Source organism: Thunnus albacares, chromosome 11 (genome assembly GCF_914725855.1).
Source record: "Thunnus albacares chromosome 11, fThuAlb1.1, whole genome shotgun sequence".
NCBI lineage: Eukaryota > Metazoa > Chordata > Actinopteri > Scombriformes > Scombridae > Thunnus > Thunnus albacares.
This window is the reverse complement of record NC_058116.1, coordinates 27,386,756-27,402,113: the sequence shown is the minus strand read 5'-3', so window position 1 is coordinate 27,402,113 and position 15,358 is coordinate 27,386,756. Positions and strand designations below refer to the sequence as shown.

The 15,358-nt window shown below is 40.9% G+C and overlaps 1 protein-coding gene across 2 annotated transcripts; it reads left to right on the top strand.

The window, feature by feature from the left end:
• The first annotated feature begins 220 nt into the window (after positions 1-220).
• sympk (symplekin) lies at positions 221-15,244 on the top strand. 2 transcript variants are annotated; one of them, XM_044366231.1, is made up of 27 exons: positions 221-401; positions 714-833; positions 1,456-1,521; positions 1,787-1,840; positions 1,994-2,067; positions 2,179-2,305; positions 2,430-2,679; positions 2,774-2,944; positions 3,233-3,472; positions 3,637-3,788; positions 3,891-4,041; positions 4,692-4,914; positions 5,059-5,209; positions 5,286-5,521; positions 6,670-6,751; positions 6,844-6,957; positions 7,079-7,226; positions 8,370-8,530; positions 9,089-9,197; positions 9,350-9,450; positions 9,571-9,661; positions 9,866-9,967; positions 12,049-12,236; positions 12,339-12,515; positions 13,770-13,859; positions 14,091-14,282; positions 14,865-15,244. In XM_044366231.1, the coding sequence occupies exons 2-27, from the start codon at positions 780-782 to the stop codon at positions 15,054-15,056; spliced, it is 3,696 nt and encodes a 1,231-aa protein (XP_044222166.1). In that variant the 5' UTR covers positions 221-401; positions 714-779; the 3' UTR covers positions 15,057-15,244. The 2 variants fall into 2 exon arrangements, with proteins under 2 accessions (XP_044222166.1, XP_044222167.1); XM_044366232.1 differs by having other exon boundaries at positions 233-338.
• Positions 15,245-15,358: the final 114 nt, after the last annotated feature.

Here is a 15,358-nt window from a genome sequence, read left to right as displayed (position 1 = left end):
GTGTTATTTATTTAGCAAACTCTGTATCTATGAGGATGTTGCTTTTTTATTTTAAGCTAACTTAAAATAAAATAGAAAAATGTAGACTTGCATTTAAAAACTGGAAATACAAATAAGTGAGAACTATATAAACACTGCAACAATTGTTTGTTTTTGTTGTTGTTGTTCATGCCTCCAGCAGGTGGCGGTGTAGTGTGGCTACGCTGTGAGTTCAGAAACAGTAGAAGAAGAAGGAGGAGGAGGCGTAGAAGAAGAAAGAGGAGGACGTCGCTCTTTGAATTAAAAATGGCGCAGAGTGGTTGTACTTATTGAATAAATTAAGGCTTCTACATTAACAGGTTTGTCACACAAGCCGCATTTTTTGGTGTCGTTACGACGAAAATAAATCGCTGTGTCTAGCGGTGAGTAGCTTTCACACAGCTGTCATTAAAACGTGTAAACAGCTTGCAGGTTAGCATGAGTGTTAGCATGTTGTTAGCACGCTATCTGAGGACGAAGTGTTTCTGATTATCACAGTTAAAGCTAGTCATTAATGGGTTATAGCTAATTTAATTTATATTTTAATAGGGTAGGAACATCTAGCATTTAAGTCATGTACATGTAGCAGGCTAACTCAAAGCTAACCTCTGTTTTTGCTAGAAGTCTGATAACATTGGGATTCATTACAGCGGGTTTTAATGAAATATAACTAAACTAAAACATTTGTCGCACAGGTGTCAGTGTTTAATAGGACTTTGAAGACCATGTCATCCACACAGTGAGGGAAGCAAAGCAGCATCATGGAGGAGGAAAGTCCAACTCCCCGGGTCATCGATATGACCACCAGTGAAAAGGTTTGTTTACATCCTTATACTCTTTTAACTTACAGTGATACAGTAATTAACGCTTTTTTTTCGTACTTGTACTTTACTTGAGTATTTCCATTTGATGCTACTTTATGATTCCACTCTACTACAGCTCAGAGGGAAATATTGTACTTTCTACTCCACAACATTTATTTGACAGCTTTAGTTTCTTTTCAGATGAAGTTTTGACACAATGGAATGAATTAAGCTGCAGTCTCTGTCGAGGTGATGTGTGGAGCTGCTAGGTTGAACTGACCAATAACCAGTAACATCTCAGTTAAAAAAAACCTCACATGGCTCAGTTAATAAAGGTTCATTTCTCCGTATATTTGGTTCTGTTGCACAAAAGCTGTGTCCACTATGAAATAGTGTAGAAAGGGTTTGTTTTTAAGATGAGTGGAGACTCAGTCTACAGTAGAATTAATCTGAATCATTAGAGTTGAGCAGAAATGTATGAAAGCAGCTGTTACACTTTCCATGTGAACAATAAGAGAATCAGTACGATTCTTTTTGTTAGATGGCAGCCAGACTTCTGTTTTCATTTAAAGACAATAAAAATAATAAATACCTAAATAAGGAAAAGTTCATTCAGTTTGGTTTTCCATTGCAGGTTGTGGATCTTCTGAATCAGGCCGCTCTGATAACCACAGATGAAAAGCTCACGGTGCTCAAACAGGTTTGTAGTCTGATCTCTTTATAATTTACTGTTGTGAATAAAATTCAGCTTCATAATAATTTATAGACTAATTTAACTCAAAATTGGTTCTACATTTGTATGAATTTATGTATTTTCCTTTAATAGACGCTAAAGTTTTCCAACTATTACTTGACTACTTTGAATTGTAACGTGCTGTGACTTAGCCCAGGCGTCTCCCTGCTTTCTGCCCCAGTGCATGCTGGGATGTGGTCACACTGAATAAATGCACTCATGTAATTCTCAGGTCCAGGAGCTGATCATCAACAAGGATCCCTCTCTTCTCGACAACTTCTTGGATGTAAGTAAGCACGTCAGCAGCTTTCTGTTGTTTGAACTGAAATGTTAAAACTACTTAAATTCAGCATGAAAGGACACATTGTGTAATTGACTTATATCAAAATATCGAACTAGAATCAATAATTATTCACCCACTGACGTGTTCACCCTGCAGGAGATGATCGCCTTTCAGACCGACAAGTCTATCGAAGTGAGAAAGTTTGTCATCGGCTTCATAGAGGAGGCATGGTGGGTTATCACACACACACACACACACACACACGGTCTACTCATATCATGGTTGTAAATCTGTGAAAGAAAACATTTTGCCATTTTCTCAAACTTTTCTGTATTCTCCAGTAAACGGGACAACGAGCTCCTCCTCAGACTGATCGCCAACATGAACATGTTGCTGAAGGACGACAGTGTGAACGTGGTGAAGAAAGCCATCCTCACACTCACACAGCTGTACAAAGTTACTCTACAGGTACCGAATATTCTCATGTTATAACCTTTTAAAGAAATCTACAACAACAAAATCGAGCTGCTACTTGTATGAACGTGGCACAGTATGTGTAGTTTATCCACTTCCTGTCTCTCTTTCCTCTCAGTGGTTGGTGCGAAACAAAGTGGTGTCAGAGATGCAGGAGGCATGCTGGGATATGGTCACGCAGATGAAAGGAGATGTTTTGGCATTGCTGGACTCTGAAAACGACGGCGTTCGCACTCACGCCATCAAGTTCACAGAATCACTAATCGTCACTCTGTCACCACGGACGTCAGACTCTGACGTCCCCAAAAGACAGGAGGGCGACATCAGCCTGGACAAAGTACCCAAAGATCACTCGTACATTCGCTACGGTACAGAAATTATAATCTATCTGTTTAAACTGAAGTTTAATGTATTTTTTAAATCATAACGTGACGCTCATGTCCTGATATTTTCTTCATTTAGATGTTCTGTGTGAAGAAGGGAAGACCGCACTGGACAAGCTGCTGAAGTTCATGGTCCACCCGGCCATTTCCAGCATTAACCTCACCACAGCACTGGGATCACTGGCCACCATCGCCCGTCAGAGGCCCATGTTCATGTCGAAGGTGGTGCAGGCGTATGAGACGTTGCATGGTGAGTGTCATTGAAAACAAGCATGATGTCAGCCTGATGTTGACACCAAACTGTTTAGGGCTGCAGGTATATAAATCACAAACAACTTTTATACAATAAGAAACAAACAGAAATAATAATTCATACAGTTTCAAGCTAATTTGTTTCTGTAACTTTGCTCAGCAGTTAATCTTCTGAGGTTTTGTTGCTTTCAATGTTGCACAGGAGAGCTGCAGATGGGCGATCGCTCTGGATTACAAGAGCCATTCTTTTATTGATAAAGTTTTTTTTCTACTTGAACCTTTTCAGCGAACCTGCCGCCCACTCTGGCCAAGTCTCAGGTCAGCAGCGTGCGAAAGAACCTGAAGCTGCACCTGGTGGCGGTCCTCAAGCATCCCTGCAGCCTGGAGTTCCAGGGTCAGATCAGCACTCTGCTGCTGGACCTGGGAATGCCCCAGAGTGAAATAACCCGCTCCACACCCGCACTGCGCGAGCAACGCAAGAGACCTCGCCATGAACAATACACAGAGGGCAAAAAGGTCAAGATAGGTGAGTAGAGATGTCAAATATTCAAGAATACTGGTAACTTGTAGAATCAGTGTTGTGTATTTAAAGGGGACATGAATGTTATCCTGGTGGAAAACATCTTGAAAGAGGAAACTGCTGCTGTTGTAAGCAGCCAGTATTCATGACCTTCATCCCTCTGCGTTCAGAGCCGGCCCTGATTGAAGATGATGAGGACAAAGAGGAGCCAGCCCCTCTCTCCGTCCCGAAACCACCCGCCGTTCCAGTAGCTCAGTCCGCCATCGACGTCACAGCTGAGTTCCTGCGTCCGCTGCTCAACCCCGAGAACGTAGCAAACCTGGTGAGCAGCAGCAGCAGCAGACTGTTTCTGTGTTTAATCTCTCACTTCAAGTCTGACTGTGTGACAGTTCAGCTCTTACTAATCTCCGTCTCAATCGTTCAGGTGCTCATCAGCATGGTGTATCTGCCCGACGTCATGCCAGCGTCCTTCCAGGCCACATACACACCTGTCGAGTCGGCAGGCACCGATGCTCAGATTAAACATCTGGCCAGACTGATGGCCACGCAGATGACTGCAGCAGGGATCGGTCCAGGTTAGCAACTCTCTTTCTGTTTTCAGATGTTACACAGTCGTCCAGGTTAAACGAGGTGCAATATGATCAAATTTGTAGGATATTATCAGCTAATATTATTGTATAATACTGCAGTTAAAACATGTTTTATAGGCAAGAATTTTATGTACATATGACCTTTCTTTTTCATTTCATCAATTTAAGTTTAAAATAAGTTTGCTGTGTTTGACAGATTTTACTTCATCTTTTAGAGCTGCAGCAATAAATCAAATTAATTGGCATTATTTTGATTATAGAATAATTGTTTTCTAAAGGAAAAATACCAAAAATGTGCTGATTCCACCTTCCCAGATGTGAGGATTTAAAGGTTTTAAGTGTCATACATGATGGTAAAATAAAGTATCTTTAGACTGTTGATCCGACAAAACAAGACATTTGAAGACATTTTATAGATGAAACCATTAATCAAGAAAATAACGGGCAGATTGATCAATTATGATCATTAGGTGCAGCTCTACATCCTTTGTTTGCTGTTACTGTAAAATATTCTGTCAAGTACATATATTTGTCACAACTCCTCATCATTTTTAGTTACTCTCAATATTCATATCACTATCGATCTTAAAAATGTTATATTTGTTGGTCTTTAATTAAAAACATAAATATTTCAGGACTAGAACAGAGCAAAGCGAAAGAGGACGACGCCGGCAAAGAGGAAGGCAGCGAGGAAGACTCCAGTGCGAAGGACCTGCTCATCAAGCGCAAAGTTCCAGCAGTGATGATGGGACAAGCGATCTCCGTGGTGGGAGGTTACGCTAAAAAGACTCCGACCGCAGAGGCTCCCACAGCGGTCAAGAGGCTTCCTGAACCCATCCTCCCCTCCGCACAAACCAAGTGAGTTCAGGCGTTAAAGGGCAAGTTCAACAAGTCTGAAGTAGCTTTTTATTGCTGTAATCGACCTTTAGCAGATCTATCTTTAACACAAAGATGACAGAAGTATCACTTATTACCCTTAACGTATTTTGTTTTCTTTAACAGGTTGGCGGGAGCGAGCGGGAGAAAAAAAGTGTTTCGATTGTCAGACGTCGTCCAGCCTTTATCAGACACACAGATTGAAAAGATGACCTCCAAAACAGTCAAACGCATCCTGCATTCAGAGAAGGCGATCGCTCAAAGCGGCATGTCCCACGTAAGTGATCCAAACCTTTGTACGTTTCTCGTTATGATCGAGTGAGAAACACTCACACGTTAAATCTGTGCGGCAGGTCAGAGTGAAGCTCCTCTCCAGGCTGGTGACGCAGTTCGAAGGGATGATGAAAGACGACGTGCTGGAATTCATTCTGGATGACATCAGGACGAGGAGCGACCTGGCGTTTTCTCTCCTGTACCAAGAGTACAACACCTACCTCGGCCAGCTGCCCACCGGACTGCTGGACAGCTACGACCACTGTCTCTACACGCTGCTGTCAGGTCTGCAGGAGAAACCTGAGCAGAGGGACGGGTGAGGAACAATATTAATAGTTGCATTAGTGAAAAGTAACTAAGTACATTTATTCAAGTGAGGGAAATATTGTACTTTCTACTCCACTACATTTATTTGACAGCTTTAGTTACTTTTCAGGTGAAGATTTGACACAATGGATAATATAACAAGCTTTTAAAATACAACACATTGTTAAAGATGAAACCAGTGGTTTCCAACCTTTTTGGCTTTTGACGTCTTATAAAAAGCAGTGTGTAGTCGGGGTCACATTTCACATGTCTATGAGTTGTTAAAAGCTCCACCAAATAGTGATTTTTCCCTCTAAACTTCTCACATGGCTTCATTTCAATAAATGTTCAAATGATCCAATATTTTACCAAAAATCAAAGATTAGAGAAAAAGTCCAAAAACTGAAAACAGATTTGTGTATCAGAACTTTGTTTTTCCTTCTTTCCTCTCCCATTAATCATCTCACGAATCTTCAGCTTTATCTGCTGACCCTTTAGAAGGGCCCGACCCCTAGGTTGGGAACCACTGGACTAAACTAGCTAACTGTATATAAAGTAGTTGAAACTAGCTCCACCTCCAGCAGCTACAACAGTAACATGCTGCTCTAACACTGATGCTTCACTATTAATAATCTAATGATGTCATATATAATAATATATCAGTCATTACTTTTACTGCAATACTTTAACTACATCAAGCTCATAATACTTATGTACTGTTACTTAAGTAAGATTTTTCATGCAGGACTTTTACCTGTAATGTAGTATTCTTACATTGCTGTATTAGTTCTTTTACATCAGTAAAGGATTTGAATACTTCTTCCACCACTGAAAAGTTGTCTTATTTTTGTTTGTTTTTTAGCTCTTATTTTTACATTGTGAACCTGTTATTTGTTCTTTAATGTAAAACAAGCTGGGTTGACGTGATTCTGTGTTTATTAGCTGATACTATGGAGCAAACAAGTGAACCTATTATTAGCCTGAAATTTAAAACCTGATGATTTGGGGGGTTATACATTAGAATGTATATGTATATTACATTGGATGTGAATAGAATACATAAACACTGTCAAACAAACCTCTCAGCCTTAGGTTTTCATATTTGAAGGTAAAGATCAGAATAAACTGAGTCATGTTTTCACTTTCTGTCTCTTCCAGACTTTTCACCAAACTGGTTCTGGAGGCTCCCATTATAACAGAATCAGCGTTGGAGGTGATCCGGCGTTACTGTGAAGACGAGGTAAATCACGGGATGAAGACGCAGCTTATTTAAAATATTGTATGACTTCCTGACATGTGGACTCAACCGTTCGTTGTAATGTTTTGTTTCAGTCGCGGGTTTATTTGGGAATGACGACTCTGAAGGAGCTCATCATCAAACGACCCTCGAGGCAGTTTCAGTATCTACACGTGCTGCTGGACCTCAGCTCACATGAAAAGGAAAAGGTGATGTCATTTCCTGTCCGTAGTCTTTGTCCGTCCTTGTTGAATCCTGCAGGAACCTTCATCTATGAGTGTGATGTTCTGTGGTTGTCATATTTTGCAACGATTGTGTTTTTATTTTCAGGTGCGCACCACTGCGTTGGGTTTCCTCAAGCGCATGTATGAGAAAGACCACCTCAGAGACTACATCGAGAAGTTTGCCCTGAACTACATGCAGCTTCTGGTCCACCCGAACCCTCCATCTCTGCTCTTTGGGGCTGATAAAGACACAGGTGTGGAATATATGTGGATGATTTCAATATGATGTTATTTGTTTAAACTTCCCTGAAATCCATGAAGCGCTCAGTAACATGTTGGTAGTAGCTGATACGTCTGTTCCTTATATCATGATTTTACAACTAGAAATCAGAATTTATGTATGTTGGTTAGTTGTTGTTATGACTGATGTCTTTCCAGTATTGTTGAAGTAAAGACAACCACTCCTGCAGGTCTTAAAAAAGCACTGACTTAGATTTCCTCAAAAAAAAAATAGGCCTGAGAGGGTATTTAAAGGACCAGTGTGTAGAATTTAGCAGAACAAATTTGGCCACAATTGAATATAATATTCATAAGCATGTTTTAATTAGTGTATAATCACCTGAAAATAAGAATTGTTATGTTTTCATTACTGTAGAGAAGAGCTCTTTTATATCTGCATAGGGAGCAGGTCTTCTTCCACCATGTTGGACTGCCATGTTTCTACAGTAGCCCAGAATGGACAAACTAAACATTGGCGTGTGGACTCTAGAGAGGGTCTTTTGCCCTTTTTTTTTGCAAGTTTTGCAGCCACCGTAGGTTCTCCTAAAGGCCTGGAGGAGGAGAGAGTGAGAGGAGGAGTGTTTAGTTGGTTGCTATCTGCATCCTCACCACTAGATGCCACTAAATCCTACAAACTGGTCCTTTACAAGTCTTCAAGTTCATTCTCAAGGGTCTTAATATCTTGAATATTTTTCCTAGCTTGCTATAGGCAATAATATTAGTTATAAAATGTATTTTTTTATGTGGTTTTTAGCAAAACCTGTCTGGAAAATCCCCAGTTCTGTTGTTCCAGACCTCTGACCTTAAATTAATATTTATTTTTTAATTGGTTAATCTGTTCGTCCATTCTTTTTCTGCTGCTTATCCACATCCAGGTCATGATTAATGAGTAATTAGTTGTGAAATAAATTAAAATAAATATTTATCTCACATTGAACTATGTAAATAATTCTCAGCCATATTAACTTTAATGGTTTTTAATAATATCTGTCATACTTTATGTTAAATTTCATTCAGTGTGGTATTAAAAATGTCTCTAAAAGTCTTAAATGTATCTGATGAAGGCTGCAGAGAGCCTGTCCTGTGAGCTCACAGTGTTTGTGTGTGTGTTGAGACAGAGGTGGCTGCTCCGTGGACCGAGGAGACGGTGAGACAGTGTCTGTTCCTCTACTTGTCTCTGCTGCCTCTCAACCACCGGCTGGTCCACGAGCTGGCTTCCGTCTACACCGAGGCCATCGCCGACATCAAGCGCAGCGTGCTCCGAGCGATAGAGCAGCCCGTAAGTCACTCCTCACTGCGATTTAAAAAAAATCTTGATACCGAAGCACAGCGTACCAGCAGAAAACACAGATGCATTCTGGGTCTCACGTCCTCATTCTGTCGTCGGTAGTTTTGCCTCGTTTTGTCTCTGAGACGTTCCAGTCAGTTCATCAGTATTTGTGAAGATCAACAACTGCCTCCAGAAAAATAAACCAAGGTTTGAGTTCGTACCAGTTGTGATGGAAGCTGTCCAGAGGAAAAACCAGTGACGATGACGGTGCCAAGAACCTGAAACAGATTTCAAAACATACGGTTCTGTGGATGTTATGCACGTCTGGAAAACCTGCCGTGACAAAATCAACAATCTGGACTATTGGACTATATGTTTATTTATTTCCTCATGTGTTTTTTCACTGGTTTGTTAATTAGAGCAAACAGTAAACACCCTGCCTGTCGTCACAACGTAAAAACAGCAGAGAACAAAATGCTGAATGAAGTAAGAAGAAAGTTCCACAAAACTGACACACGTTGAGCAATGTTCTAACTGAGCTTTGTTGTTTTTCCACCACTATCACAGATCCGTGGGATGGGGATGAACTCTCCTGAGCTGCTGCTGCTGGTTGAAAACTGCCCCAAAGGAGCAGAAACGCTAGTGACTCGCTGCCTGCACATACTGACAGATAAAGGTATAAAAAAAAAAAAAAAAAAGATGAAGGAAAGAAAATCACTGCTGCTCTTGTTTGGAGCCATTTGCAGCTCTGATCATAATAGAGGACAGATACATGACAAACATTTATGGTTAATATAACCGTCTCTCTCTCTCTGTCTGTGTGTTCAGTGCCTCCGTCTCCAGAGCTGGTGGAGAGAGTACGAGACCTTTACCACAAACGAGTGCCGGATGTTCGTTTCCTAATCCCGGTCATAAACGGCCTGGAAAAGGTAATTTCTGAAACTTAAATCAGTTGTTAAATAACATAACTGTGTAAGAACAGTATCTACTCGTCCATAAAAACACACATTTCTTACTGTTAAGGTTTTATATTTGTGTTTCTCATGTAGAATGAAGTCATCCAGGCTCTCCCCAAGCTGATCAAACTCAACCCCATCGTAGTGAAGGAGGTGTTCAACCGTCTGTTGGGCACTCAGCACAGTAAGACTCATTTATGTCTCCAGCTGGTTATATCATGTTTACATCTCACATTATTTCTAAATTTAGAAGCCTTACTTCCAAATTAATAAAGACTTAACGTCAGTTTTGTTGTTATTAACGAGATATATCGTCAGCTTTGGAGGAAGATTCTTTCAGATGAAGGACTCTGATGTGTTCGCTATGTTGTGTGTTGTTGTTTTTCAGGTGAGGGAAGTTCGTCCGTGTCCCCTCTCACCCCAGGAGACCTACTGATAGCTTTACACAACATAGACTCAACCAAATGTGATATGAAGTCTATCATAAAAGGTCAGTGTTCAATGATAAAGCCTTCAAGCCCAAAATGAGCTCTAAAACACAAAGTGTGTTCAGCAGGGATGTGATGTCCCAGTCAAGCTTCTCTAACCCTGATCCAAGTCCTTAAAGTCTGACTCAGTACTTGTATAACAGCAGAAGATGTGCAGTGTTGATTTAATCTGGTACATTGAAGTAGTAAGTGTTGCCTCTGAGCCACTTCATCCAAATACTGAAGGTCTAATTAACAAAAAGTTTAACTGGAAAATGAGACTCCTGAGATTGATGTGACTCGATCCACTAGAGAGAAGACGTCTCACTCTGTCGGAGTAGTTGGAACCACAGAAACACCACCGGACACCAGCTGCACAGAGTCAAGTCAGATTATTCATAAAGCACATTTTAAAAGCGGCAAACAGAGAGATGAGAATTACAATCACATAAAAACATCCACATAAGTATGAGGATCAAAAGAAAATGAATATAAATGTAGAATAGAATAAATAAGTAATAAAAACAGAGTGTGACCAGTACATGATGACTGTTAAATGGGTCTTAAAACACAATTTTCTACAGTTTGGATCCAACAAAGGAAAACATTCGACCATCCAGGGTTTTAAGTGGGAGTGTGGAATGAAGAGCAGTGATTGGTCAGCAGATTTCAGGGGTCGTGGGACGGTAGAATAGAGGATGAAGAGTTCAGAGATATAAACTGGTGCCAGTCTAAGCAGTGCTTTAAAAACAGAAGAATCATAAAATCACTGGTTTGTGTTTCACTGGTCTCAGGGAGAGGAGGCTCTTAGTGTTTCCTGCTGTGGAAGTATAATAACAAAAAGATTAACGTTGAAAGATTTCTACTTGATTTGACTCATTTGGACTGAAGGGTTTTGTCCTCCATCACTGACATTGTAAGTGTGTTATGAAGGGATCTTCTAATGGTCAGTATGAACAGGAGGAATGATAACAGCAAGAAATAACATGTTTCAGTGTTCATTTGGGCTTAAACAGACAGAAATTATTTTATTATTTTTGTTTTTATTGTCATTCAGCTAAAAAAGCAGAAGGAAATTACGAGAATAGGTCTCGTTAAAAACACAGATAAATACAAAGATCTATATAAAAACAAAACTGAATATTAAATAACACAATTAAAAATAAATAATTTCTGGACATTACACAGGTGTGAAGTGTAAGGAATGTAAACATAAAAAGGGAACTGGGAGAGTCTTTGCACATACATAAATAAATAATATTGCACTTCTGTATAGCAGCTGCCTGGCTGCAGATGAGACAAGAACACAGTCAGCAGTGTGTTATCTTGTTGAGCAGTCTGATAGCAGCCGAGTAGAAGCTGCTCTCAGGATGCTGCTCGCTTTAGCCAGTAAGTGTTTTTGGGCCAGATCCTCTATAGGTGGCAGTGTGACCCCCAATAGTCCTCTCTGCTGTCCTCACCACTCTCATCAGAGCCTTTCTGTCTGAGGTGTTAAGAGCTCTCATGCCAGAGAGAGATGCTGCAGGTCAGAACACTCTGTACAATGCTACCCCTGTACAAGGTGGTGAGGAAGGATTGAGATGAGCCCTCTTCAAGCCTCCGCAGGAAATGTAGACGCTGGTTTTCACCAGAGAGGAGGTGTGCAGGGACCAGGACAGGTTGTTGCCCACATGAACCGTCAGGAATGTTCTGTACAGTCTGTTGATGAGGATCGGGGTATGCATGGGCCGTTTCCTCCTGAAAGTCATCTAAGATGAAAGAAGCTAGTGCAGACAGAGTGTGAGAGAAAACACCAACCCAACAGGAAAGTTTCATTTTGGACCGCCATCAAGTTACTCACAGAATTAATTAGATATTTATAACTTTTATAATTTCAACTGTTGAGAGTGACGGTCAGCGCCGGCTACAATGAGAAGCTGCTAGCTGAATGTTTTGAATTATACTTGTTTGCCAAAGAAAGAGTCAACATCTCATCATCTCCACAGTTCAGTTCCTCACAGACGACCTTTGTCAATCATCCATCAGTCTGTTACATATGTACCACTGCTGGCATTAATAGTATTTTAATGAATAATGATAAATAACGAGCGTGTCTGTACCGCAGCGACCAACCTGTGCTTCGGGGAGAAGAACGTGTACACGTCAGAGGTGTTAGCGGTGGTGATGCAGCAGCTGATGGAGCAGAGTCCCCTCCCCATGCTGCTCATGCGAACCGTCATCCAGTCCCTCACCATGTACCCACGACTGGGCGGCTTCGTCATGAACATCCTGTCCCGCCTCATCGCCAAGCAGGTCTGAACCAAACTCTCCGACCCAAACCCCGGAAACCTTTTTATTTTTCCATCATCTCTTTTAGAAACGCTGTGTAACGCTGCTTGTCATCTTCTCCTGTAGGTGTGGAAGTATCCCAAAGTGTGGGAAGGATTTGTGAAGTGCTGCCAGAGGACGAAGCCTCAGTCTTACAGCGTCCTGCTCCAGCTGCCGCCCGCACAGCTGAGCAGCGTGTTCGAACGCTGCCCGGAGATGAGAGAGCCTCTCCTTCAGCACGTCCACTCCTTCACACTTCACCAGGTAAGAGCTGCTTCCAGCTGCACTGACCTAAAATCTAACGATATCTTATTAAATACACATGTGCACAAGATTCTCCGTCGTCACGCTGGAACTCTTATTTATACTGATAAATATACAGAAAAGCCTATTTACAATATTCAGTAGTTTATTTCTTCTTATTGAGAGCTGGTCCTCATTTACAATTATGTCAAGTACAATAAAATAATAACAAAAGATACGAGATAAAAGAAAACAATCAATTAAAACAAGTATAAGTACAGTTGATAAAGGATACAACATATAAAACAAATCAATTAAAACAAGTACAAACAGAAGATAAGCGGTTGGTGATCATAGATTTAAAAGGTCCAAAGGTTACTAAAGATCGGAGCATAAAAACAAAACGCAGATCTTTTAAGCTCAGTACGAACTGGAAGGGACTCGAGTGTGATGTGATCCAGAGGACCAGTCAAACACAGACGTTATATAAAGGCCTCGTAGATAAATAAACACATGTGCTCGTCACTTCTCTCAGACGGAGACCACCCAGCGTCTTCGTACAGAACACGACGATGATTGTTGTAAACATCAGCAGTAATAAACCTGAGTCAGGCTTATAAATCACATCAATAACAGCTTCAACAATCTTTCTCCTGCAAAACATGAGAAAGTTAGTTCTGTTTCTATATAAAAAGCAGTTTTTTTTGTTATAATTTGTTGACAAAATGAAATCTGAATGTGAATTTGTCATCTAACCATAAACCAAGGTATTTATATTCTGTAACTCTCTCAATAATGGATCCTTGTAGAGTGGAAATATATCATAATATATAATAAAAAACAGGAAATTTAAAGTAACATATACCTCACTTTGCTGTATCTTGTGATTGTAAATGGATTTGAATAACAATCGTACTCAACATTTTCCAGTTTTCTGTCATGATCCATCGTTCTGTCTGCACACTGAACGCTCTCTCTGTGCTGCGTCACGATTCTCTGACCTGATTTCCATTCAGCTTCGTTTGGTCCTGTATTGTGTTGTGAATGAAGCTTAACTGCTCCCATACGACCATCCAAACATTTTCCAAACATCCAACACTTGAGTTCATTTTGTCTTAACATTTGATTAATTACATGTCTTTGAACTGCAGAAATGAGTGAAGAAATTAAATGATTGAATATGTCGCTGTGACTAAAATAAGGTCAGTTAGAGAGTCATAAAGTCACTCTTGGTTCTTGTTTACAGACTGTTTATCTTTTTTCTTTATATAACAGCAAGCTCATATACCTGCCTCCATCATGTCGGTCCTGGAAGTCAATAAGAAACCGGAGCCGAAGCCTGTGGAGCCTGTCGAGGAGAAAGAGGTAACAGATAAAGATGTTTCACACTTTGCCCTCCATAAATCATTTGTGTCCTTCAGCGACATCTTTTTAAAAGTCTTTCCAGGACTGCTGCGTCATTCCTACTCAGCCAACTCTTACTTAATGACTCATATAAAGTCATTTATCACGGTCCACTTGTGTGACACAAAAACAAAGCCTTCACCTATTCACTCTATTGATTATTTGTTTCTGTCCTGCTTTTTTATAACACAGATTGAACCAGTTCCTGATCCAGCTGGCCCAGTTGAAGCAGAGGTTTCCGCTGCAGCAGCAGCAGCAGAAGAAGAAGAGTCAGAACCAGCAGAGCAGCAACATCCAGCCGCCGCGCGAGACGAAGAGGAGCCGATGGAGCAGGAGGAAGCTGATCCAGTGACACAGGAGGAGACTGGTGACGCTGTTTCTCAGGTAGAATGACTTTGGATTGTGAGACGTGAGACCAGTTGGACTTTCTGTATTTACATGTTAAATACAGTTAAACTCAGTGCACACTATCTCATGAGTTCAGCTGGACCACTTATCCCCCCGGTCATAGAAATCTGGAAAAGTAGGTCAGGAAAAGAAAGGCCTTTAAGACGTCTAAAGGTCTGTTTTTTAAAGATATTTAATGATTCTGTTCAAAAATAAAGTTATCAGGTGCCCTGAAGCACATGCCACATGATTGCAACATCCATGGTTCAACTCCTGGCTGCAAGACTCTTGATGCATTTCATATCCGTATCTCTCCCAACTGACTGTCAAATAAAGACAAAAATGCCAAAAAAACACAGGCATTAATTCAGAATGAGCCTGTGGCACATCACAACTATATAAAGTATGAGAAGTAACTAGTTTTCTGTATTTATGTGCACCATAATCAACATAAAACTACTATATGCCTCCCAAAATTATTCCATTTTATCAAGGATGCAGTTTTCTTAAACACAACTGGATTTAAATTTTGCTGAAACTGGCACGTTTATCTGTAAGCTCAACTTTGACTCTCCTCAGGTGGAGTCGGCAGCAGCAGCAGCAGCAGCAGGAGGAGGAGGAGGAGAGACACTGTCACCTCAACCAGAACCAGCCGAGGAGCCGATGGAGGCGTCTGAACCTGAGCCGTCAGACCTGCAGGAGCCGCCGAAAGACGCCGAAGCTGACGTCACGGGGCCGGACGCTGGAAGCAGCAGCGAGGACGTAGAATGACTGATCAAGACAAAAGCACTCGAAACAAAAGGACATTTCTATCCCGTGCAGACATCCGACGGGTTTCTCTGAACCCCCTCTTTTCTTTTTGTACTTGTAGAAAACATATTTTGCGGATAATTGTATATGAAAGCGTTCCGTATGCCTTCATGTCATGACGAGTTGGCAAATAAATCGACAAAAACACAGATGTTGTGTCTGTTTCTGGTTCTGTTTATTCCACAGTCGCCCTGTTGTTCAGCATGAAATCTGTTAATTACAGCTCGAAGATGGATGACAATGTTTGGAGACGCTGTTTGGTT

Bases quoted from the DNA above. Each gene is read 5' to 3' on its own strand.
- sympk (XM_044366231.1), top strand. From the start codon at position 780: ATGGAGGAGGAAAGTCCAACTCCCCGGGTCATCGATATGACCACCAGT. The intron at 9,451-9,570 runs GTAATTTCTGAA...TTTCTCATGTAG, and splicing joins TCATAAACGGCCTGGAAAAG to AATGAAGTCATCCAGGCTCT. The intron at 12,516-13,769 runs GTAAGAGCTGCT...TTTATATAACAG, and splicing joins ACTCCTTCACACTTCACCAG to CAAGCTCATATACCTGCCTC.